This window comes from Heptranchias perlo, chromosome 15, assembly GCF_035084215.1.
Source record: "Heptranchias perlo isolate sHepPer1 chromosome 15, sHepPer1.hap1, whole genome shotgun sequence".
NCBI classification, from domain to species: Eukaryota; Metazoa; Chordata; class Chondrichthyes; order Hexanchiformes; family Hexanchidae; genus Heptranchias; species Heptranchias perlo.
The window spans coordinates 1,674,389-1,700,483 of record NC_090339.1 but is presented as its reverse complement, the minus strand read 5'-3'; the positions used below and the strand labels follow the sequence as shown (position 1 = coordinate 1,700,483).

The 26,095-nt window shown below is 49.8% G+C and overlaps 1 protein-coding gene across 3 annotated transcripts in view; it reads right to left on the bottom strand.

Moving 5' to 3' along the window:
• Nucleotides 1-26,095, bottom strand: part of LOC137332830 (pre-mRNA cleavage complex 2 protein Pcf11-like) — a 251,676-nt gene that overhangs the window by 125,911 nt on the left and 99,670 nt on the right. The window contains exon 7 of one of the 3 annotated variants that reach the window (XM_067996764.1): nucleotides 7,111-7,657. The exons of 1 other annotated variant lie outside the window; for it this stretch is intronic. In XM_067996764.1, coding sequence (XP_067852865.1) covers nucleotides 7,205-7,657 — 453 coding nt within the window. In that variant the 3' untranslated portion in view covers nucleotides 7,111-7,204. Of the gene's footprint in view, nucleotides 1-7,110; nucleotides 7,658-12,068; nucleotides 13,080-26,095 lie in introns of those variants that run through there. One more of the 3 variants, XM_067996763.1, reaches the window with a different exon arrangement.

The following is a 26,095-nucleotide window of genomic DNA, read 5'->3' as shown; positions in this document are numbered from 1 at the left end:
GACACATGGATACATCTCCACACTGAGACACGTGGATACATCTCCACACTGAGACACGTGGATACATCTCCACACAGAGACACGTGGATACATCTCCACACTGAGACACGTGGGTACATCTCCACACTGAGACACATGGATACATCTCCACACTGAGACACATGGATACATCTCCACACTGAGACACATGGATACATCTCCACACTGAGACACGTGGATACATCTCCACACTGAGACACATGGATACATCTCCACACTGAGACACGTGGATACATCTCCACACTGAGACACATGGATACATCTCCACACTGAGACACGTGGATACATCTCCACACTGAGACACGTGGATACATCTCCACACTGAGACACGTGGATACATCTCCACACTGAGACACGTGGATACATCTCCACACTGAGACACGTGGATACATCTCCACACTGAGACACGTGGATACATCTCCACACTGAGACACGTGGATACATCTCCACACTGAGACACGTGGATACATCTCCACACTGAGACACGTGGATACATCTCCACACTGAGACACGTGGATACATCTCCACACTGAGACACGTGGGTACATCTCCACACTGAGACACGTGGGTACATCAGACAGTGCTAATTCTGAGCCCTGAACTGACTGCAATTTCGAGTCCCTCATCTGTATTTTTTTTTGTTCGGGAGCTTGGAGGGTGTGGGGGGGTTGGGGGGGGCATTGAAGTTAGTCAATATTGCTTTAGTTACACTTTGAATAGCTGCAATGCTTCCAGTCACACACACTGTTCAGACCCGAGACTGGATTACTCACCCTGTGCTCGAGACTTCCTCGCAATATGTCAGCTACCTTTTAGACCACTTTGCATATCAAAAAAAAACCTCATCAAATACCTGTGGGAGGGGCAGTTTTTGTGACTGGGAATGCCTGTTCAGAAATGCATTCTGGTCCAAGTCTCACTGGTTAGTAATTGGGCATGCAATCTCCTAAAATGGACAAATGACTTCCAGGAATAATGCCAGATTTGCAACTTTTAATTTCACCCACTGATAGAAGCACAGAAATTTACAGCACAGAAGGAAGCCGTTTGACCCATCGTGTCCGTGCCGGCCGAAAAAGAGCTATTCAGTTTAATCCCACTTTCCAGCTCTTCGTCCGAAGCCTTGTAGGTTACGGCACCTCAAGTGCATGTCCAAGTGCTTTTTAAATGCGATGAAGCTTTAGAATCATAGAGAGATTACATCATGGGAGGAAGCCATTCAGCCCATCGAGTCCGTGCCAGCTCGATGCAAGAGCAATCCAGCTGGTCCCACTCCCCCACCGCTCTTTCCCCGTAGCCCTGCAAATTTTTTCCCTTCAAGTACTTATCCAGTTCCCTTTTGAAGGCCATGATTGAATCTGCCTCCACCACCCCCTCGGGCAGTGCATTCCAGATCATAACCACTCGCTGGGTAAAGAAGTTTTTGCTCATGTCACCAATCACCTTAAATCTATGTCCTCTGGTTCTTGACCCTTCCGCCAATGGGAACAGATTCTCTCTATCTACTCTGTCTAAACCCTTCATGATTTTGAATACCTCTATCAAATCTCTTCTCAACCTTCTCTGTTCCAAGGAGAACAACCCCAGCTTCTCCAGTCTATCCATGTAACTAAAGTCCCTCATCCCTGGAATCATTCTAGTAAATCTTTTCTGCATCCTCTCTAAGGCCTTCACATCTTTCCTGGAGTGCGGTGCCCAGAACTGGACACAATACTCCAGTTTTGGCCGAACCAGTGTTTTATAAAGGTTCATCATAACTTCCTTGATTTTGTACTCTATGCCTCTATTTATAAAGCCCAGGATCCCGTATGCTTTTTTAACCGCTGTCTCAACCTGCCCTGCCACCTTCAACAATTTGAGCACATATACCCCCAGATCTTTCTGTTCCTGTACCCCTTTTAGAGTTGTACCCTCTAGTTTATATTGCCTCTCCTCATTCTTCTGACCAAAATGTATCACCTCATATTTTTCTGCGTTAAATTTCATCTGCTACATGTCCGTCCATGCCACCAGCCTGTCTATATCCTCTTGAAGTCTATCACTATCCTCCTCACTGTTCACTACACTTCCAAGTTTTGTGTCATCTGCGAATTTTGAAATTGTGCCCTGTACACCCAAGTCCAAGTCATTAATATATATCAAGAAAAGCAGTGGTCCCAGCACTGACCCCTGGGGAACACCACTGTACACCTCCCCCCAGCCTGAAAAACAAGCGTTCACCATTACTCTCTGTTTCCTGTGCTGAAGGTTCTCCCACAGTGCTATTAGGTAGGGAGTTCCAGGATTTTGACCCAGTGATGAGAAAGAACGACAATATATTTCCAAGTCGGGATGGTGTGTGACTTGGAGGGGAACATGCAGATGGTGTTGTTCCCATGTGCCTGCCCTTGTCCTTCTAGGTGGTCGAGGTCGCAGGTTTGGGAGGTGCTGTCAAAGAAGCCTTGGCGAGTTGCTGCAGTGCATCCTGTGGATGGTACACACTGCAGCCACGGTGAGCCGGTGGTGAATGGAGTGAATGTTTAAGGTGGTGGATGGGGTGCCAATCAAGCGGGTTGCTTTGTCCTGGATGGTGTCGAGCCTCTTGAGTGTTGTTGGAGCTGCACTCATCCAGGCAAGTGGAGAGTATTCCATCACACTCCTGTCTTGTGCCTTGTAGATGGTGGAAAGGCTTTGGGGAGTCGGGAGATGAGTCACTCGGCACAGAATGCCCGGCCTCTGACCTGCTCTTGTAGCCGCAGTATTTATGTGGCTGGTCCAGTTAAGTTTCTGGTCAATGGTGACCCCCAGGATGTTGATGGTGGGGGATTCGGTGATGGCAATGCCATTGAATGTCAAGGGGAGGTGGTTAGACTCTCTCTTGTTGGAGATGGTCATTGCCTGGCACTTGTCTGGCATGAATGTTACTTGCCACTTATGAGCCCAAGCCTGGATGTTGTCCAGGTCTTGCTGCATGCGGGCTCGGACAGCTTCATTATCTGAGGGGTTGCGAATGGAACTGAACACTGTGCAATCATCAGCGAACATCCCCACTTCTGATCTTATGATGGAGGGAAGGTCATTGATGAATCAGCTGAAGATGGTTGGGCCGAGGACACTGCCCTGAGGAACCCCTGCAGCAATGTCCTGGGGCTGAGATGATTGGCCTCCAACAACCACTACCATCTTCCTTTGTGCTAGGTATGACCCCAGCCACTGGAGGTTTTTCCCCCAAACCCATTGACTTCAATTTTACTCGGGCTCCTTGGTGCCACATTCGGTCAAATGCTGCCTTGATATCAAGGGCAGTCACTCTCACCTCACCTCTGGAATTCAGCTCTTTTGTCCATGTTTGGACTAAGGCTGTAATGAGGTCTGGAGCCGAGTGGTCCTGGCGGAACCCAAACTGAGCATCGGTGAGCAGGTTATTGGTGAGTAAGTGCCGCTTGATAGCACTGTCGACGACACCTTCCATCACTTTGCTGATGATTGAGAGTAGACTGATGGGGCGGTAATTGACCGGCTTGGATTTGTCCTGCTTTTTGTGGACAGGACATACCTGGGCAATTTTCCACATTGTTGGGTAGATGCCAGTGTTGTAGCTGTACTGGAACAGTTTGGCTAGAGGCGCGGCTAGTTCTGGAGCACAAGTCTTCAGCACTACAGCCGGGATGTTGTCGGGGCCCATAGCCTTTGCTGTATCCAGTGCACTCAGCCGTTTCTTGATATCACGTGGAGTGAATCGAATTGGCTGAAGACTGGCTTCCGTGATGGTGGGGATATCGGGAGGAGGCTGAGATGGATCATCCACTCGGCACTTCTGCCCAGTTTTGAGCTGCTAGATCTGTTTTGAATCTATCCCATTTAGCACGGTGATAGTGCCTCACAACACGTTGGATGGTGTCCTCAGTGTGAAGACAGGACTTCGTCTCCACAAGGACTGTGCGGTGGTCACTCCTACCAATACTGTCATGGACAGATGCACCTGCGACTGGTCGATTGGTGAGGACGAGGTCAAGTAAGTTTTTCCCTCGTGTTGGTTCGCTCACCACCTGCCGCAGGCCCAGTCTGGCAGCTATGTCCTTCAGGACTCGGCCAGCAGTGGTGCTACCGAGTCACTCTTGATGATGGACATTGAAGTTCCCCACCCAGAGTACATTCTGTGCCCTTGCTACCCTCAGTGCTTCCTCCAAGTAGTGTTCAACATGGAGGAGGACTGATTCATCAGCTGAGGGAGGATAATAGGTGGTAATCAGCAGGAGGTTTCCTTGCCCATGTTTGACCTGATGTCATGAGATTTCACGGGGTCCGGAGTCAATGTTGAAAACTCCCAGGGCCACTCCCTCCTGACTGTATATCACTGTACCGCCACCTCTGGCGGGTCTGTCCTGCCGGTGGGACAGGACACACCCAGGGATGGTGATGGATGAGTCTGGGACATGGGCTGAGAGGTATGATTCTGTGAGTATGGCTATGTCAGGCTGTTGCTTGACTAGTCTGTGGGACAGCTCTCCCAATTTTGGCACAAGTCCCCAGATGTTAGTGAAGTGGACTTTGTAGGGTCGACTGGGCTTGGTTTGCCTTTGTCGTGTCCGGTGCTTAGTGATCAGATGCCAGGTGATCCATTGGTTTTATTCTTATTATGACATTTTGTAGCAAGATTGTACAACTGAGTGGCTTGCTAGGCCATTTCAGAGGGTGATTCAGAATCAACCACATTGCTGTGGGTCTGGGTGTTACTGCCCATTTATTGGTTACATGCCTGTAGACGACTTTTGGATTCTCTTTTATGTTGGCCACCAGTCTATTCTCATACTCTCTCTTTGCCCCTCTTATTTCCTTTTTCACTTCTCCTCTGAACTTTCTATATTCTGCCTGGTTCTCACTTTTATTATCAACCTGACATCTGTCATACGCCCCCTTTTTTCCATTTCATCTTATTCTCTATCTCTTTTGTCATCCAGGGAGCTCTGGCTTTAGTTGCCCTCATGGGAATGTACCTGGACTGTACCCGAATCATCTGCTCTTTAAAGGCCGCCCACTGTTCTTCTACAGTTTTTCCTGCCAATCTTTGATTCCAATTTACCCGGGCCAGATCTGTTCTCATCCCAATTAAATTGGTCCTCCTCCAATTGAGTATTTTTACTTTAGAGTGGTCTGTGTCCCTTTCCATACCTTATGATACTATGATCGCTGCTCCCTAAATGCTCCCACACTGACACTTGCTCCACTTGGCCCGTCTCATTCCCCAGAACCAGATCCAGCAATGCCTCCTTCCTCGTTGCGCCGGAAATGTTCTGGTTAAGAAAGTTATCTTCAACACATTTCAAAAATTCCTCCCCCTCTGTGCCTCTTATATTATTATTGTTATCCAAGTCTACAAAGTATGCCTTCTTAACCACGTTATCCACCTGTCCTGCTGCAGTCAGAGATCTATGGACATGCACTCCAAGGTCCCTCTGTTCCTCTACACCTCTCAGTATCCTCCCATTTATTGTGTATTCCCATTGCCTTGCTTGCCCTCCCCAAATGCATCACCTCACACTTCTCCGGATTGAATTCTATTTGCCACTTTTCTGCCCACCTGACCAGTCTATTGATATCTTACTGCAGTCTACAGCTTTCCTCCTCGCGATCAACCACACGGCCAATTTTTGTACCATCTGCAAACTTCTTAATCATGCCCCCTAGATTTAAGTCTAAATAATACCACAAAAAGCAATGGACCTGGTACTGAGCCCTGCGGAACCCCACCGGAAACAGGCTTCCAGTTGCAAAAACACCTGTCGACCATTATCCTTTGCTTCCTGCCACTGAGCCAATTTTGGATCCAACTTGCCACTTTCCCTTGGATCCCAAGGGCTTTTACTTACCTTGTCAAAAACCTTGCTAAAATCCATGTAGACCACATCAAACTTGCTACCTCATTGACCCTCCTTGTTACCGCCTCAAAAAATTCAATCAAGTTCGTCAAACACGACCTTCCCTTAACAAATCCATGCTGACTGTCCTTGATTACTCCGTGCCTTTCTAAATGACGGTTTATCCTGTCCCTCAGAATTGATTCCAATAATTTGCCCACCACCGAGGTTAGACTGACTGGCCTGTAATTACTCGGTCTATCCCTTTCTCCCTTTTTAAACAATGGTACAACGTTAGCAGTCCTCCAATCCTCCGGCACCGCACCCATAGCAAGAAAGGATTGGAAAATGATGATCAGAGCCTCCGCTATTTCCTCCCTTGCTTCTCTTAACAGCCTGGGATACATTTCATCCAGGCCTGGTGATTTATCTACTTTCAAAGATGCTAATCCCCTTAATACGTCCTCTCTCACTATGTTTATCCCATCCAATATTTCACACTCCTCCTCCTTAACTACAATCTCTGCATCATCCCTCTCTTTTGTGAAGAGAGACGCAATGTTTTCATTAAGAACCATACCCACATCTTCCACCTCCACACATAGGTTACCTTTTTGGTCTCTAATAGGCCCTACTCTTTCCTTCGTTATCCTCACACTCTTTATGCGTAAAACATCTTTGGGTTTTCCTTGATTTTACTTGCATTCGGGTTAGGGTTTTTTCATGCCCTCTCTTTGCTTTCCTAATTTCCTTTTTAATTTCACCCCTGCACTTTCTATACTCTTCTAGGCTTTCTGCTGTACTGAGCTCTGGGTGTCTGACACAAGCGTCCCTTTTTTGCCTTATCTTACCCTGTTTGCTCCTTAACATCCAGGGGGCTCTAGATTTGGGAGTCCACCTTTTTTCTTTGTGGGAACATATTTGCTCTGAACCCTCACTATCTCCCCCTTGATGCCTCCCACTGCTCTGACACTGATTTACCTTCAAGTAGCTGATTCCAGTCCACTTTTGCTGAATCATTTCTCAGCTTAGTAAAATTGGCCTTAATAAACCCACACAGTATTGTAAGCCTTTTATGGGTTTCTCAGCAGATTAGGCTAACGAGTCAGTTCGTTCCACAGATTGCACACGAATACAACGTTAAATATTAAAATCATTACTTACAGGTTGTGAAATGAGTAAAGATTCTACTGGGACAGAAGCAGCATTGCCGCTGTTCACAACTTGCTCCACTGCTAACTTCGGATTACACTGAAGCGGTCCAGGCTGGCCTCTTATTCCTTCCGGACGCTGCACAATTTCATTTCCACAATGCTGACCAGGTCCTATCACTGGACCGCACGTGATGCCAAATCTAGACCCTGGGGACCCATTAAAGAGAGAACCCTGTCCTGAATCAAAGCATGGCCCAGGTGCTTCCACGAATCGTGCTGCTTGATCAAAGCTTGGGCTAAGAGGTCTGTCAAAACATGAACCTGGGGAAGCTTCCAATCGGTGCGGATGTGATCCGTCTGGCCTTGTAAGAACACCGAACTTTGGCTCAGGAGGCTGATGGATCCTGCAGGCCAATCGTGCATGAGGTGTGTGAGATCTGTGTGCGTCCTCGGAGTGAAGTCTGTCGCTATGCTGGCCGAGCGGAAACATGGATCCTTCCACACATTCAGCTTCACGGTAAACGGCAGCTCCAAGCCAGGGTGTGGCAGAGGCCCTCTCGCACTGCACACGGCCAGTTCCTGCAGGACTCTCTGCATATACAGGGCCCAGGGCAAGTCTTCCCACATCTGGAACCAGACACGTCAATTACTCTCAAATACGTTGGGTGAACAGAGCACAATTTCAAAATTTGCAGATGACACAAAACTTGCAAATGTAGTGAACAGTGAGGAGGATAGTGATAGACTTCAAGAGGATATAGACAGGCTGGTGGAATGGGCGGACACGTGGCAGATGAAATTTAACGCAGAAAAATGCGAAGTGAGACAATTTGGTAGGAAGAACGAGGAGAGGCAATATAAACTAGAGGGCACAATTCTAAAAGGTGGTGCAGGAACAGAGAGATCTGGGGGTATATGTGCACAAATCGCTGAAGGTGGCAGGGCAGGTTGAGAAAGCGGTTAAAAAAGCATATGGGATCCTGGGCTTTATAAATAGAGGTATAGAGTACAAAAACAAGGAGGTTATGATGAACCTTTATAAAACACTGGTTCAGCCACAACTGGAGTGCTGTGTTCAAATCTGGGCACCGCACTCCAGGAAAGATGTGAAGGCCTTAGAGAGGATGCAGAAAAGATTTACTAGAATGGTTCCAGGGATGAGGGACTTCAGTTACATGGATAGACTGGAGAAGCTGGGGTTGTTCTCCTTAGAACAGAGAAGGTTGTGAGGAGATTTGATGGAGGTGTTCAAAATCATGAGGGGATCTAGACAGAGTAGATAGAGAGAAACTGTTCCCGTTGGCAGAAGGATCAAGAACCTCGACACAAATTTAAGGTGATTGGCAAAAGAACCAAAGGCGACATGAGGAAAAACTTTTTTACGCAGCGAGTGGTTAGGATCTGGAATGCACTGCCCGAGGGGGTGGTGGAGGCAGATTCAATCATGGCTTTCAAAGGGGAACTGGATAAGTACTTGAAGGAAAAAATTTGCAGGACTACAGGGAAAGGGCGGGGGAGTGGGACTAGCTGAATTGCTCTTGCAGAGAGCCAGCACGGGCTTGATGGGCCGAATGGCCTCCTTCCGTGCTATACCCATTCTATGATTCTAATTTATAACAATTCATCCTCACAGCAAGATCCAGACACATCAATTACTCTCAAATAATAATACATCCTCAAAACAAGCACCAGACACATCAATTACTCTCAAATAATAATAATACATCCTCAAAACAAGCACCAGACACATCAATTACTCTCAAATAATAATAATACATCCTCAAAACAAGCACCAGACACATCAATTACTCTCAAATAACAAATGATCTTCACAGCAAGAACCAGAACATCAAAAATTGTCAATTAACAACACAACCTCACAGTCTGATCCAGACACATCAATTACTCCCAAATAACAATTTATCCTCACACCGGGGTACAGCAAAGGAGACACATCAATTACGCTCAAATAGCAACACATCTGTCACTGTATAACACTGGGGTACAGTACTGGTGGGTACAGGTCTGTCACTGTATATCACTGGGGTACAGTACTGGTGGGTACAGGTCTGTCACTGTATATCACTGGGGTACAGTACTGGTGGGTACAGGTCTGTCACTGTATAACACTGGGGTACAGTACTGGTGGGTACAGGTCTGTCACTGTATATCACTGGGGTACAGTACTGGTGGGTACAGGTCTGTCACTGTATATCACTGGGGTACAGTACTGGTGGGTACAGGTCTGTCACTGTATAACACTGGGGTACAGTACTGGTGGGTACAGGTCTGTCACTGTATAACACTGGGGGTACAGTACTGGTGGGTACAGGTCTGTCACTGTATAACACTGGGGTGCAGTACTGGTGGGTACAGGTCTGTCACTGTATAACACTGGGGTGCAGTACTGGTGGGTACAGGTCTGTCACTGTATATCACTGGGGTACAGTACTGGTGGGTACAGGTCTCTCACTGTATAACACTGGGGTGCAGTACTGGTGGGTACAGGTCTGTCACTGTATATGACTGGGGTACAGTACTGGTGGGTACAGGTCTCTCACTGTATAACACTGGGGTACAGTACTGGTGGGTACAGGTCCATCACTGTATAACACTTGGGTACAGTACTGGTGGGTACAGGTCTGTCACTGTATAACACTGGGGTACAGTACTGGTGGGTACAGGTCTGTCACTGTACAACACTGGGGTACAGCACTGGTGGGTTCCTTCAGTGGAGGGGGAGAGAATCAGTGCCTTCAGAGGAGGGGGGAGAGAGTCAGCACCTTCAGGGGAGGGGGGAGAGAGTCAGCACCTTCAGGGGAGGGGGGAGAGAGTCAGCACCTTCAGGGGAGGGGGGGAAGAGAGTCAGCATCTTCAGGGGAGGGGGAGAGAGTCAGCACCTTCAGGGGAGGGGGGGGGGAGAGAGTCAGCACCTTCAGGGGAGGGGAAAGAGAGTCAGCACCTTCAGGGGAGGGGGGAGAGAGTCAGCACCTTCAGGAGAGGGGGAAAGAGTCAGCACCTTCAGGGGAGGGGGGAGAGAGTCAGCACCTTCAGGGGAGGGGGGGGGAGAGAGTCAGCACCTTCAGGGGAGGGGGGGAGAGAGTCAGCACCTTCAGGGGAGGGGGGAGAGAGTCAGCACCTTCAGGGGAGGGGGGAGAGAGTCAGCACCTTCAGGGGAGGGGGGAGAGAGTCAGCACCTTCAGGGGAGGGGGGAAGAGAGTCAGCACCTTCAGGGGAGGGGGCAGAGAGTCAGCACCTTCAGGGGAGGGGGGAGAGAGTCAGCACCTTCAGGGGAGGGGGGAGAGAGTCAGCACCTTCAGGGGAGGGGGGAAGAGAGTCAGCACCTTCAGGGGAGGGGGAGAGAGTCAGCACCTTCAGGGGAGGGGGGAGAGAGTCAGCACCTTCAGGGCAGGGGGGAGAGAGTCAGCACCTTCAGGGGAGGGGGGAGAGAGTCAGCACCTTCAGGGGAGGGGGGAGAGAGTCAGCACCTTCAGGGGAGGGGGGAGAGAGTCAGCACCTTCAGGGGAGGGGCGGGGAGAGAGTCAGCACCTTCAGGGGAGGGGGGAGAGAGTCAGCACCTTCAGGGGACGGGGGAGAGAGTCAGCACCTTCAGGGGAGGGGGGAGAGAGTCAGCACCTTCAGGGGAGGGGGGAGAGAGTCAGCACCTTCAGGGGAGGGGGGGAGAGAGTCAGCACCTTCAGGGGAGGGGGGAGAGAGTCAGCACCTTCAGGGGAGGGGGGAGAGAGTCAGCACCTTCAGGGGAGGGGGGGAGAGAGTCAGCACCTTCAGGGGAGGGGGGAGGGAGTCAGCACCTTCTGGGGAGGGGGGAGAGAGTCAGCACCTTCAGGGGAGGGGGGAGAGAGTCAGCACCTTCAGGGGAGGGGGGAGAGAGTCAGCACCTTCAGGGGAGGAGGGAGAGAGTCAGCACCTTCAGGGGAGGGGGGAGAGAGTCAGCACCTTCAGGGGCGGGGGGGAGAGAGTCAGCACCTTCAGGGGAGGGGGGGAGAGAGTCAGCACCTTCAGGGGAGGGGGGAGAGAGTCAGCACCTTCAGGGGAGGGGGGAGAGAGTCAGCACCTTCAGGGGAGGGGGGAGAGAGTTCAGCACCTTCAGGGGAGGTGGGGGGGGGGGGGGGGGGAGAGTCAGCACCTTCAGGGGAGGGGGGAAGAGTCAGCACCTTCAGGGGAGGGGGGAGAGAGTCAGCACCTTCAGGGGAGGGGGGGAGAGAGTCAGCACCTTCAGGGGAGGGGGGAGAGAGTCAGCACCTTCAGGGGAGGGGGGAGAGAGTCAGCACCTTCAGGGGAGGGGGGAAGAGAGTCAGCACCTTCAGGGGAGGGGGGAGAGAGTCAGCACCTTCAGGGGAGGGGGGGGAGAGTCAGCACCTTCAGGGGAGGGGGGAAGAGTCAGCACCTTCAGGGGAGGGGGGAGAGAGTCAGCACCTTCAGGGGAGGTGGGGGGGGGGGGGGGGGAGAGTCAGCACCTTCAGGGGAGGGGGGAAGAGTCAGCACCTTCAGGGGAGGGGGGAGAGAGTCAGCACCTTCAGGGGAGGGGGGAGAGAGTCAGCACCTTCAGGGGAGGGGGGAGAGAGTCAGCACCTTCAGGGGAGGGGGGAGAGAGTCAGCACCTTCAGGGGAGGGGGGAGAGAGTCAGCACCTTCAGGGGAGGGGGGAAGAGAGTCAGCACCTTCAGGGGAGGGGGGAGAGAGTCAGCACCTTCAGGGGAGGGGGGAGAGAGTCAGCACCTTCAGGGGAGAATTAGAGAAAAGTAGAATTTGTTTTTGAATGTTCTGAGGTTTAATTTTGCAATATTTGTCCTGTCCACTCCAATAATCTTAAATCCGCATTAATTGGGCTTTACTGGCAGTTGAACTAAAGGTTTTCAGACACAACACAAAATACGATCCATTACTCTGCAGCTTACCTGCCGAGGATTCAAGCTTCCGTCGGTCACCCCGATCGTGTACATTCAATTGCTCTCTGTCCACTCCTTCAAAGGGCCCAGTTAGTCTTTGATCTTGCTGAAAGGTTGGATCCATATTGAAAGGCCTGATGCCGGGTGCTTCTTTCCACTGCTCACCTTGATTTCCATTCCTTTGACGAGACAGCTGTACTCTCTCATACGCTGGCTTGTAATTGGCTCCCTCTGCAAATTGAAAGTGATCTAGTCCAGGCTGTAGCTGCCCCCCCTTTCATAAGGCAACTCTTCTGCAAATATATTCTCATCATGTGACTCTTGCTCAGGCGGGCCTGGTTCTTCTCGTAAAGGGCTCCACTCACTTGCTGCTGGGCCCTTTAATAAAGGAGCGTATTTCTGATCTGAGACAGGGGGAGAGTGTCTGCTAGCCCCGCTGCTGAAAGCTCTTTTCTCTTGATGAGAAACCCATCCTTCTCTTGATGAAAGACTCCTTCTCTCGGGTGGAGTGCTCTCTTTGCGATGCCCTTGCCCACTTTCATACAATGATCTATTTTCCTTGTGCTTGGGTGAGTTTCTGCCACACCTTGCCTGGGAGGCCCTCACACGTTCACTGTTTCTATCCACCCGTGCTTCATTCTCCTGTTTACACTGGCGTTTGCTTTTAGCAGCTGGGTCACCAACTTCACAGGCTGGAGATCTACTTTTACTTTTATCTTGCTGCCTTTTCCCCTGGCCATAGCCCGGGCTTGCAGACCGCACATTCTGTGTTTGACCTTTGCTGGAATGCCTTGTGCTGCGGTCGCCTGGCCCATCGTCCCGATAACTTGCTTTTGCACCTTCCAAATCTTTCATGGCTCTGCTCGATAGAAGTGGCTGCAGCTTGGTTCGAACCAGTTTGGATTTGTGCTCGTAATAGCTTAGTACTGCTTCCGTTAGATCAATGTCAGGGGGAGATCGCTCAGGGGCTGCACAACAGGCACTTCTGGAAGTCTTCTCTCCCCCTCTGTCGTTCCTGTGCCTTGCTCCGCTCTCACTCTTCTGCTGGGTTTCTTGATATTGAAACAGCTGATTGATTCCATGAGCAATCTGCAGGAACTGCTCATTGCTGAGGTTTCCAGCTTGAAAACTCCTGTTTGCCTAGAGATTTAAAATACTATGTGGTTTGATGTATGCTTAGAAGAGCATTAGTTAAGCTGATAACAAGAGCTTTCATTTGGATGCAAATACTCCACCTCTCCACTTTATCTTATTCATGTGGCTTACAATCTCACCGTTTGTGTTTTTTAGTTCCTACTGTTATTCCATCCACATTCATGGCTTGGCAAACCGCCCGTCATCTCCATTCCAAACTCCCCACTCTCCCCTGCTGATGAATTGTTCCCTGTTTGATTTATGCTGTATCGAACAGACATGGTTATTGGCCTCCAGTCTCGTCTCGTCTCCTCTCCTCTCCTGCAAGTGCTGACTCTCATCCATGTGATCATTCTTCATGTGTGAGTCTAGACAATGGCTGCGGTCGGGATATTAAACTGTGGAAGCATTATAGCCAAGGACAATACCTTACGGTGTAGGGACTGAGATATGACAAGATTAGGTAAACCTGGGTTATGCTCCCTGGAAATTATGTGATTGAGGTTTGAAAATAGTGAAGGAATTGAGAGGAGAGATAGGGGATGATAAGAGAGTCCAGACAGGAGGCCAGAATCATAGAAACATAGATAGAAACATAGAAAATAGGAGCAGGAGTAGGTCATTCGGCCCTTCGAGCCTGCTCCGCCATTCAATATGGCTGATCCTCTATCTCAATACCATATTCCCGCTCTCTCCCCATACCCCTTGATGCATTTTGTTTCTGGAAATCTATCGAGCTCCTTCTTAAATATATTCAGTGACTTGGCCTCCACAGCCTTCTGTGGTAGAGAATTCCACAGGTTCACCACCCTCTGAGTGAAGAAATTTCTCCTCATCTCAGTCCTAAATGTCCTACCCTGTATCCTGAGACTGTGACCCCTCGTTCTGGACCCCCCCAGCCAGGGGAAACATCCTCCCTGCATCCAGTCTGTCTAGCCCGGTCAGAATTTTATGTTTCAATGAGATCCCCTCTCATTCTTCTGAACTCGAGTGAATACAGGCTGAGTTGACCCAATCTCTCCTCATACGACAGACCTGCTATCCCAGGAATCAGTCTGGTGAACCTTCGCTGCACTCCCTCTGTGGCAAGTATATCCTTTCTTAGGTAAGGAGACCAAAACTGCACACAATACTCCAGGTGTGGTCTCACCAAGGCCCTGTCTAACTGCAGTAAGACTTCCTTGTTCCTGTACTCAAATCCTCTTGCAATGAAGGCCAACATACCATTTGCCTTCCGAACTGCTTGCTGCACCTGCATGTTTGCTTTCAGTGACTGGTGTACAAGGACACCCAGGTCCCTTTGTACATCAACATTTCCCAATCTATCACCATTTAAATAATACTCTGCCTTTTTGTTTTTCCTTCTGAAGTGGATAACTTCACATTTATCCACATTATACTGCATCTACCATGTATTTGCCCACTCACTCAACTTGTCTAAATCGCCTTGAAGCCTCTTTGCATCCTCCTCACAACTCACAATCCCACCTAGTTTTGTGTCATCAGCAAACTTGGAAACATTACATTTGGTTCCCTCATCCAAATCATTGATATATATTGTGAATAGCTGGGGCCCAAGCACTGATCCCTGTGGTACCCCACAAGTCACTGCCTGCCACCCCGAAAAAGAACTCCTGTCTGTTTCCTGTCTGTTAACCAATTCTCAATCCATGCCAGTATATTACCCCCAATCCCATGTGCTTTAACTCTTACCTCTTATGTGGGACTTTATCAAAGGCCTTCTGAAAATCCAAATAAACCACATCCACTGGTTCCCCCTTATCTATTCTACCAGTTACATCCTCAAAAAACTCCAGTAGGTTTGTCAAACATGATTTCCCGTTCATAAATCCATGTTGAATCATACAATTTCAGTTAAAAGCAAATCCAGGAAAAGTTTCTTCACACAAAGGGTTGTCCCAGAAGGCCACAAATACAAAATCAATCGAGGTGTTTAAAAGGGAAATTGATACTGAATCGGAAAGTAAGCGATGTGACAAAAATAAGCGTTTTTGTCGAAGACAGATTACGGTAAGTGGCACAGTGCATATGGGACTAACAACAGGCTGACATAAAGAAAGGAACCCAGGCTGTTGACACAATAGTCACAGAACATACAATGGGGCCAGTCCCCTCTCCTTTTGACACTTACATATTTACCAGGTGCAAAGCAGAAAAAGGGTGGAGACCCATTATCATAGGTTCTTACAGCACAGGAGGCCATTCGGCCCATCGTGCCTGTGCCGGCTCTTGGAAAGAGCTATCCAATTAGTCCCACTCCCCTGCTCTTTCCGCATGGCCCTGCAAACTTCCGATTATGTCAGGTTTGCGTCTCCCCCTTGCATATTCCTGAGACTATCGGGTAACAGCATTTAAATGACTGTTATTTCTTGGTTCACTGCCTGACAGTAGACAGTGAAAGTGGGTCTTTAAGGTTGTACCCAGACCCCTCAGGTTAGAGGATCTGGGCAGGATCTACCCCTCATCAGTGGGGTTGCAGGCCGTGAAGCTGGTGGGCAGCATCAAGTTTCCGGCCCTGATTTTGAGAGGACATGAGAACAAAAGAAATAGGAGCAGGAGTAGGCCAATCGGCCCCTCGAGCCTGCTCCGCCATTCAATAAGATCATGGCTGATCTGATCCTAACCTCAAATCTAAATTCATGTCCAATTTCCTGCCTGCTCCCCGTAACCCCTAATTCCCTTTACTTCTAGGAAACTGTCTATTTCTGTTTAAATTTATTTAATGATGTAGCTTCCACAGCTTCCTGGGGCAGCAAATTCCACAGACCTACTACCCTCTCAGTGAAGAAGTTTCTCTCATCTCAGTTTTGAAAGAGCAGCCCCTTATTCTAAGATTATGCCCCCTAGTTCTCGTTTCACCCATCCTTGGGAACATCCTTACCGCATCCACCCGATCAAGCCCCTTCACAATCTTATATGTTTCATGATGTCATGATGTGGAGATGCCGGTGATGGACTGGGGTTGACAATTGTAAACAATTTTACAACACCAAGTTATAGTCCAGCAATTTTATTTTAAATTCACAAGCTTTCGGAGGCTACCTCCTTCGTCAGGTGAACGATGTGAAAATGAAATCCTCGAGATGAAATCGTATTTATAATTCACAGAACAATGCTTGGTGATTACAGACAGTTTTTTCAACTGCCCGTTGCCAAGGCAATCAGTGTGCAGACAGACAGGTGTTACCTGCAAGGTCTCACAGAATATACAAATCACCAAAAAAAAACAACAAACAAAAAAAAACAGAGATAGAGAGGTAGAAACATAGAAAAGACAGCAACTGACCCGTTATATTAAAAACAGATAACATTTGTTCGCTGGTGGGGTAACGTGTATCGTGACATGAACCCAAGATCCCGGTTGAGGCCATCCTCATGGGTGCGGAACTTGGCTATCAATTGTCGAGCAGAAATTGATAGCCAAGTTCCGCACCCATGAGGACGGCCTCAACCGGGATCTTGGGTTCATGTCACGCTACACGTTACCCCACCAGCGAACAAATGTTATCTGTTTTTAATATAACGGGTCAGTTGCTGTCTTTTCTATGTTTCTACCTCTCTATCTCTGTTTTTTTTTGTTTGTTGTTTTTTTTGGTGATTTGTATATTCTGTGAGACCTGGCAGGTAACACCTGTCTGTCTGCACACTGATTGCCTTGGCAACGGGCAGTTGAAAAAACTGTCTGTTATCACCAAGCATTGTTCTGTGAATTATAAATGCGATTTCATCACAAGGATTTCATTTTCACATCGTTCACCTGACGAAGGAGGTAGCCTCCGAAAGCTTGTGAATTTAAAATAAAATTGCTGGACTATAACTTGGTGTTGTAAAATTGTTTACAATTATATGTTTCAATAAGATCGCCTCTCATTCTTCTGAACTCCAATGAGTAGAGTCCCAATCTACTCAACCTCTCCTCATATGTCCACCCCTTCATCCCCGGGATTAACCGAGTGAACCTTCTTTGTACTGCCTCGAGAGCAAGTATGTCTTTTCTTAAGTATGGACACCAAAACTGTATGCAGTATTCCAGGTGCGGTCTCACCAATACCTTATATAACTGCAGCAATACCTCCTTGTTTTTATATTCTATCCCCCTAGCAATAAAAGCCAACATTCCGTTGGCCTTCTTGATCACCTGCTGCACCTGCATACTAACTTTTTGATCTTCTTGCACTAGGACCCCCAGATCCCTTTGTACTGCAGTACTTTCCAGTTTCTCGCCATTAAGATAATAACTTGCTCTCTGATTTTTCCTGCCAAAGTGCATAACCTCACATTTTCCAATATTGTATTGCATCTGCCAAATCTCCGCCCACTCACCCAGCCTGTCTATATCCCCTTGTAAGTTATTTATGTCCTCCTCACTCTCTATTTTCCCTCCCATCTTTGTATCATTTGCAAACTTTGATATGTTACACTCGGTCCCCTTCTCCAAATCGTTAATATAGATTGTAAAGAGTTGGGGACCCAGCACCGACCCCTGCGGAACACCACTGGCTACAGGTTGCCAGTCCGAGAATGAACCATTTATCCCAACTCTCTGCTTCCTGTTAGATAACCAATCCTCCACCCATGCCAGAATATTACCCCCAATCCAGTGATTCTTTATCTTGAGCAATAATCTTTTATGTGGCACCTTGTCGAATGCCTTCTGGAAGTCTAAATACACTACGTCCACTGGTTCCCCTTTATCCACCCTGTACATTATGTCCTCAAAGAACTCAAGCAAATTTGTCAGACATGACTTCCCCTTCATAAAGCAATGCTGACTTTGTCCTATTAAATTATGTTTATCCAAATGTTCCGCTACTGTCTCCTTAATAATAGATTCCAAAATTTTACCCACCACAGATGTTAGGCTAACTGGTCTATAATGTTCAGCCTTCTGCCTACTACCCTTTTTAAATAAGGGTGTTACATTGGCAGTTTTCCAATCTGCCGGGACCTTTGCCGAGTCCAGAGAATTTTGGAAAATTATTACCAAAGCTTCCACAATCCCTACTGCCACTTCCCTCAAGACCCTAGGATGGAAGCCATCAGGTCCAGGGGATTTATCCGCCTTGAGTCCCATTAATTTACTGAGTACCAATTCCTTAGTGATTTGAATCGTATTTAGCTCCTCCCCCACTAGAGCCCCCTGTTTGTCCAGTGTTGGGATATTCTTAGTGTCCTCTACTGTAAAGACTGAAACAAAATATTTGTTCAGCATTTTTGCCATCTCCATGTTTCCCACCATTAATTTCCCTGTCTCATCCTCTAAGGGACCTATGTTTGCCTTAGCCACCCTTTTTCTTTTTATATAACTATAGAAACTCTTGCTATCTGTTTTTATATTTTTTGCTAATTTATTAATCAATCCTTTAGTTACTTTTTGCTGTTTTTTGAAGACTTCCCAATCTTCTATCCTCCCACTAAGTTTGGCTACCTTTTATGTCCTTGTTTTTAGTCGGATACTATCCTTAATTTCTTTACTTAGCCACGGATGGCTGTCATTTCTTTTACACCCTTTTTTTCCTCAGTGGAATATATATTTTTTGAAAGTTGTAAAATAACTCCTTGAATGAACACCACTGCTCATGTACCGTCTTACCCTTTAATCTATTTTCCCAGTCCACTTTGATCAATTCCGCTCTCATACCATCATAGTCTCCTCTATTCAAGCTCAGTACGCTTGTTTGAGAACCGACCTTCTCACCCTCTAATTGGATATGGAATGTAACCATGTTGTGGTCACTCATTCCAAGGGGATCCTTAACTAGGACATCACTAATTAATCCTGGCTCATTACACAGGACCAGGTCCAAGGTTGCTTTCCCCCTTGTAGGATCAGTTACATACTGCTCAAGAAATCCATCCCTAATACACTCAATAAACTCTTCCTCAACGCCGCCCCGCCCAACCTGACTTGTCCAGTCAACATGATAGTTGGAGGGCAAAGAACAATAATACGTAAAAATGGGGCTCTACCCAACAAAAACAAAACTAAGGAATGGAGCAAAATACAGAAAAAAAAACCAAACCCCGACAAAACTCCTCAAAAATCAACCTTCGTCTTTTAAGAAGATACTTCCCCAAGTAATTGTGACTTCACTAATGACTTAGTGGGTGTGTATGGTGCACGACTAAAGCCACACAGGTCCTCGGTCACAGGTCGCAGGTCCGTGCTGAATGAGCCTGTTTGCGCCGGGTCTGAGCAGGATCACCACAGTTAGGCTCAATATCCCAGGATTGGGACGGGGGCAAACAATTTGACAGAGTCCTACGCTTGATCACTGTCAAGTTACGGCAACTGGAAGTGTGTCCCTGTGTGGACACTGGTGAGGTGAGAAAGGATAGGGTTTGGTCCTAGGGATAGGGCAGAGTCCAGACCAACTGTCCCCGTCAGAGTCCAGACCAACTGTCCCCGTCAGAGTCCAGACCAACTGTCCCCGTCAGAGTCCAGACTAACTGTCCCCGTCAGAGTCCAGACCAACTGTCCCCGTCAGAGTCCAGACTAACTGTCCCCGTCAGAGTCCAGACCAACTGTCCCCATCAGAGTCCAGACCAACTGTCCCCGTCAGAGTCCAGACCAACTGTCCCCATCAGAGTCCAGACCAACTGTCCCCGTCAGAGTCCAGACTAACTGTCCCCATCAGAGTCCAGACTAACTGTCGCCGTCAGAGTCCAGACCAACTGTCCCCGTCAGAGTCCAGACTAACTGTCCCAGTCAGAGTCCAGACCAACTGTCCCCGTCAGAGTCCAGACTAACTGTCCCAGTCAGAGTCCAGACCAACTGTCCCCGTCAGAGTCCAGACCAACTGTCCCCGTCAGAGTCCAGACCAACTGTCCCCGTCAGAGTCCAGACCAACTGTCCCCGTCAGAGTCCAGACCAACTGTCTCCGTCAGAGTCCAGACCAACTGTCTCCGTCAGAGTCCAGACCAACTGTCCCCGTCAGAGTCCAGACCAACTGTCCCCGTCAGAGTCCAGACCAACTGTCCCCGTCAGAGTCCAGACCAACTGTCCCCGTCAGAGTCCAGACTAACTGTCTCCGTCAGAGTCCAGACCAACTGTCCCCGTCAGAGTCCAGACCAACTGTCCCCGTCAGAGTCCAGACCAACTGTCCCCGTCAGAGTCCAGACTAACTGTCTCCGTCAGAGTCCAGACTAACTGTCCCCGTCAGAGTCCAGACCAACTGTCCCCGTCAGAGTCCAGACCAACTGTCCCCGTCAGAGTCCAGACTAACTGTCTCCGTCAGAGTCCAGACCAACTGTCGCCGTCAGAGTCCAGACCAACTGTCCCCTTCAGAGTCCAGACCAACTGTCCCCGTCAGAGTCCAGACCAACTGTCCCCGTCAGAGTCCAGACCAACTGTCCCCGTCAGAGTCCAGACCAACTGTCCCCGTCAGAGTCCAGACTAACTGTCTCCGTCAGAGTCCAGACTAACTGTCCCCGTCAGAGTCCAGACCAACTGTCCCCGTCAGAGTCCAGACCAACTGTCCCCGTCAGAGTCCAGACTAACTGTCTCCGTCAGAGTCCAGACCAACTGTCCCCGTCAGAGTCCAGACTAACTGTCTCCGTCAGAGTCCAGACCAACTGTCCCCGTCAGAGTCCAGACCAACTGTCCCCGTCAGAGTCCAGACCAACTGTCTCCGTCAGAGTCCAGACCAACTGTCTCCGTCAGAGTCCGGACTAACTGTCTCCGTCAGAGTCCAGACCAACTGTCTCCGTCAGAGTCCAGACCAACTGTCCCCGTCAGAGTCCAGACCAACTGTCCCCGTTAGAGTCCAGACCAACTGTCTCCGTCAGAGTCCAGACCAACTGTCCCCGTCAGAGTCCAGACCAACTGTCCCCGTCAGAGTCCAGACCAACTGTCCCCGTCAGAGTCCAGACCAACTGTTCCCATCAGAGTCCAGACTAACTGGGCTCAATTTTGAAATGGTGGGGGGTTGGCAGTGGGGTGGTGAAGGTCCGTGTGGTAAACCCGCATGAACAAAACTTACCATTTCCGATGCGATCGCAGGGCGATTGCTGATGATTAACGTCCTCTCTGGGTTTCGTGCCCGGCAGCCAGTCGGCTAGAACAGAAGATCAGCGGAGGGAGAGTGGATGATCGGGGGGGGGGGGGGTTGGAGAGGAAGATCGGGTTGGGGGGGGGGGAAAAGGGGACGATCGTGGGGGGAGAGGAAGTTCGGGGGGGGGAGAGGAAGATCGGGGGGGGGGGGGAGAGGAAGATCGGGGGGGGGGGAGAGGAAGATCGGGGGGGGGGAGAGGAAGATCGGGGGGGGGGAGAGGAAGATCGGGGGGGGGGAGAGGAAGATCGGGGGGGGGGGGGAGAGGAAGATCGGGGGGGGGGGAGAGGAAGATCGGGGGGGGGGGGAAGAGGAAGATCGTGGGGGGGGGAGAGGAAGATCGTGGGGGGGGGGGGAGAGGAAGATCGGGGGGGGGGGAGAGGAAGATCGGGGGGGGGGGGAGAGGAAGATCGGGGGGGGGGGAGAGGAAGATCGGGGGGGGGAGAGGAAGATCGGGGGGGGAGAGGAAGATCGGGGGGGGAGGAAGATCGGGGGGGGAGGAAGATCGGGGGGGGAGGAAGATCGGGGGGGGAGGAAGATCGGGGGGGGAGGAAGATCGGGGGGGGGGAAGAGGAAGATCGGGGGGGGAGAGGAAGATCGGGGGGGGAGGAAGATCGGGGGGGGAGGAAGATCGGGGGGGGAGGAAGATCGGGGGGGGAGGAAGATCGGGGGGGAGGAAGATCGGGGGGGAGGAAGATCGGGGGGGAGGAAGATCGGGGGGGAGGAAGATCGGGGGGGAGGAAGATCGGGGGGGAGGAAGATCGGGGGGGAGGAAGATCGGGGGGGAGGAAGATCGGGGGGGAGGAAGATCGGGGGGGAGGAAGATCGGGGGGGAGGAAGATCGGGGGGAGGAAGATCGAGGGGGAGGAAGATCGGGGGGAGGAAGATCGAGGGGGAGGAAGATCGGGGGGGAGGAAGATCGGGGGGGTGGGAGAGTAAGATCGGGGGGGGGAAGGTAGATGATCTGGGGGAGAGGAAGATCGGGGGGAGGGTGGATGATCGGGGTGGGGGCGGGTGGATGATCGGGGGGGAGAGGGGAAGATCAGGGGGGGAGAGGGGAAGATCGGGGGAAGAGGGGAGGATCGGGGAGGGAGAGGGGAAGTTCGGGGGGGAGAGGGGAAGTTCGGGGGGGAGATGAAGGTCGGGGGGGGGGGGGGGGGGGGAGAGAGGGGAAGATCGGGGGCGGGGGGGGGGGAGGGGAAGATCGGAGGGGGAGTGTGGAAGGTCGGGGAGGGGAGAGGGGAGGATCGGGGGGGGAGGGGAAGGTCGGAGGGGGAGGGAGAAGATCGGGGAGGAGAGGGGAGGAGCAGGGGGGAGGGGCAAGGGGAAGATCCGGGGAGGAGAGGGGAAGATCGGGAGGACATCGGGGGGGGGTGGGTGAAGAGGGGGACACGGAGAGGGAGACATCGGACATCGGAGTCGGGTGGAAAGGTAGGTTGATTTTTTGTTTTAACTTCCTTCTATGGTTTTCGATGTACTTTATTTTGTTTCTTGTTCCCTGATCCGGCCCTTCACCAGGCATGAATCAGAAGCGGTGGGCAAGCCGCCCAGGTAAGTTAAAAATCGTTACAATCACGTAAGCTGTCATGAGTAAAGTGCCTTAAGTACCTCAATGAGGTACATTTGGCTCTTTAACTGTCATCCCGCCAGCTTTAATTGTCGACGGGATTTCCAGTTTCAGGCGCCAGCGCACACACAGGTGTGTCTAGGAACTCGGAAGTCGGCGGGTTGGAGCCGGCTTCTGAACCCGATCCGGAGCCCCCCTGCCTTCAACGCACCCGCAATTTCTCCCTAAAATTGAGCCCATTGTCTCCGTCAGAGTCCAGACTAACCGTCCCCGTCAAGAGTCCAGACTAACCGTCTCCGGCAGAGTCCAGACTGACCGTCCCCGGCAGAGTCCAGACTGACCGTCCCCGGCAGAGTCCAGACTGACCGTCTCCGGCAGAGTCCAGACTGACCGTCTCCGGCAGAGTCCAGACTGACCGTCTCCGGCAGAGTCCAGACTGACCGTCTCCGGCAGAGTCCAGACTGACCGTCTCCGGCAGAGTCCAGACTGACCGTCTCCGGCAGAGTCCAGACTGACCGTCTCCGGCAGAGTCCAGACTGACCGTCTCCGGCAGAGTCCAGACTGACCGTCTCCGGCAGAGTCCAGACTGACCGTCTCCGGCAGAGTCCAGACTGACCGTCTCCGGCAGAGTCCAGACTGACCGTCTCCGGCAGAGTCCAGACTGACCGTCTCCGGCAGAGTCCAGACTGACCGTCTCCGGCAGAGTCCAGACTGACCGTCTCCGGCAGAGTCCAGACTGACCGTCTCCGGCAGAGTCCAGACTGACCGTCTCCGGCAGAGTCCAGACTGACCGTCTCCGGCAGAGTCCAGACTGACCGTCTCCGGCAGAGTCCAGACTGACCGTCTCCGGCAGAGTCCAGACTGACCGTCTCCGGCAGAGTCCAGACTGACCGTCTCCGTCAGAGTCCAGACTGACCGTCTCCGTCAGAGTCCAGACTGACCGTCCTTGTCAGAGTCCAGACTGACTATCTTTGTCAGAGTCCAGACTAACCGTCTCCGGCAGAGTCCAGACTGATTGAGTTTGTCGAGGTCCTTTTGAATTTGTTTGCATTGATAGTCATCATTGGCCACTGATTCCAATTTGGCATCGTCTGCAAATTTGGATATAATTCTTTCCTCTAAATCATTTAATGAAGTGATAGGCAACAGTGGCCCCAACACTGAACCTGGTGGCACTCCCCTGGTAAATGGCTGCCCATCTGCTACCGCTCAATGGCAGACTTGCTAAATACTTACTTTGTATCAGTCTTCACAGTAGAGGATGAGGATAAAGTACCAGAGAAACAGGGAAAGTAAAAATAAATCAAGGGGAGGAACTTACTAGATTTAATATAAGTCAAAAAATGGTGATGGAGAAAATAATGAGACTAAAGACGGATAAATCTCTCGGGCTCGATGGTTTCTACCCCAGGGAATTAAAAGGTGGTGAGGAAATTGTAGATGCTCCAATCATGATCTTCCAAAACTCTCGATTCAGGAATTGTTCCCTTGGATTTGAAAATTGCCAATGTCACTGATGTCAGAGATAAACCAGGAAATTATAGGCCTATTAGTCTAACATCTGTTGTGGGGAAGTTATTAGAATCTGTTATTAGGGACAGAGTGACTGAGCACGTACCCAAGTTTGCTGACGACACCAAGTTTGGTGGCACAGTAAATAGTGTAGATAGGAGCAGAAAGTTGCAGAGGGACATTGATAGATTCAGTGAGTGGGCAAAACTGGGGCAGATGGAGTTCAATGTGGGGAAATGTGAGGTCATCCACTTTGGACTTCAGAAAGTGGATCAGATTAATTTCTAAATGGTGAGAAGCTCGGAACTGTGGAGGAGCAGAGAGATTCAGGGGTCCAAGTACAGAAATCATTAAAAGCTAGTGGACAGATACAAAAAATAATAAAAAAGGCGAATGGAATGTTGGCCTTTATCTCAAGAGAGCTGGAATACAAAGGGGAGGAAGTGATGTTCCAGTTGTACAGAGCTCTGGTTAGACCCCATCTGGAGACTGCGTTCAGTTCTGGGCACCGCACCTCAGGAAGGATATATTGGCCTTGGAGGGGGTGCAGCGCAGATTCACCAGAATGATACCGGGGCTAAAAGGGCTAAATTATGAGGACAGGCTGTACAGATTAGGCTTGTATTCCCTCGAGTATAGAAGATTAAGGGGTGATCTAATTGAGATATTTAAGATGATTAAAGGATTTGATAGGGTAGATAGAGAGAAACTATTTCCTCTGGTGGGGGGAGTCCAGAACAAGGGGGCAAAACCTTAAAACTTGAGCCAGGCCATTCAGGGGTGATGTCAGGAATCACTTCTTCACGCAAAAGGTTGTGGAAATCTGGAACTCTCTCCCCCAAGGGAGGGGCCAATTGAAAATTTCAAAACTGAAATTGATAGATTTTTGTCAGGCAAGGGCATTATGGGAAACAGAACCAAGGTGAGTAAATGGAGTTAAGATACAGATCAGCCATGATCTAATTGAGTGGCGGAACAGGCTCGAGGGGTTGAATGGCCTCCTACTGTTCCTATGTTATCTGCCAACCAACCATTTGCCAATCCATTTTAACACGTTCCCATTTATCCCATGGGCTTGGACCTTATGTTGGGACAGTGTCAGATGCCTTCCTGAAATCTAGTCGACAACAAGTGCTGCTTCTCCCCATTTATTAGATCTGACACCTCAAAGAAATCAAATCAAATAATCAAGCACGACCACTCATTCCTGAAACCAGGTTGACTCAGATTAGCTCATGCCCCTCAAAATGTTCCCCTATAACCTCGATCAGTTCAGCAGTTGGAAGATTATGGCCAGTACCTCTGCAATTTCCACCCTTACTTCTCTCAGCAACCTAGGATGCGTCCCATCCGGACCGGGGTGACTTATCTACTTTAAGTACAGCCAGCCTTTCTAGTAGTTTCTTTAGCAACGTTGTGAGAAATACAGGACGATTTGCTCTGGTCAGTATTTCTAGCAAAACCTTCAAATGTGTTGAGAAAAAAAACCTTCTCACATTCAGTTGAGATGTCACCACAAACAACCAGCCAGAGCAAATGATCACCACTGGAAGACTAGGATTATAGCAGGTGTGAATGATCTGATATAGTGTAGTTATTTCTCCCCACCCCTACTCTCCTGAAGGAGCTCACACTCATTCGGGTAAAGTTTCATCAGCTCTAGCCACCCTCCAGTACCTCACTCAAGGGTCCATTCTTCATGTGTCATCCTAGACGGTCACAGTAAAAGAAGAGATAGTTGAGATACTGGATGGGCTAAAAATTGATAAAGAGGAGGTACTAGAAAGGCTGGCTGTACTTAAAGTAGATAAGTCACCCGGTCCGGATGGGATGCATCCTAGGTTGCTGAGGGAAGTAAGGGTGGAAATTGC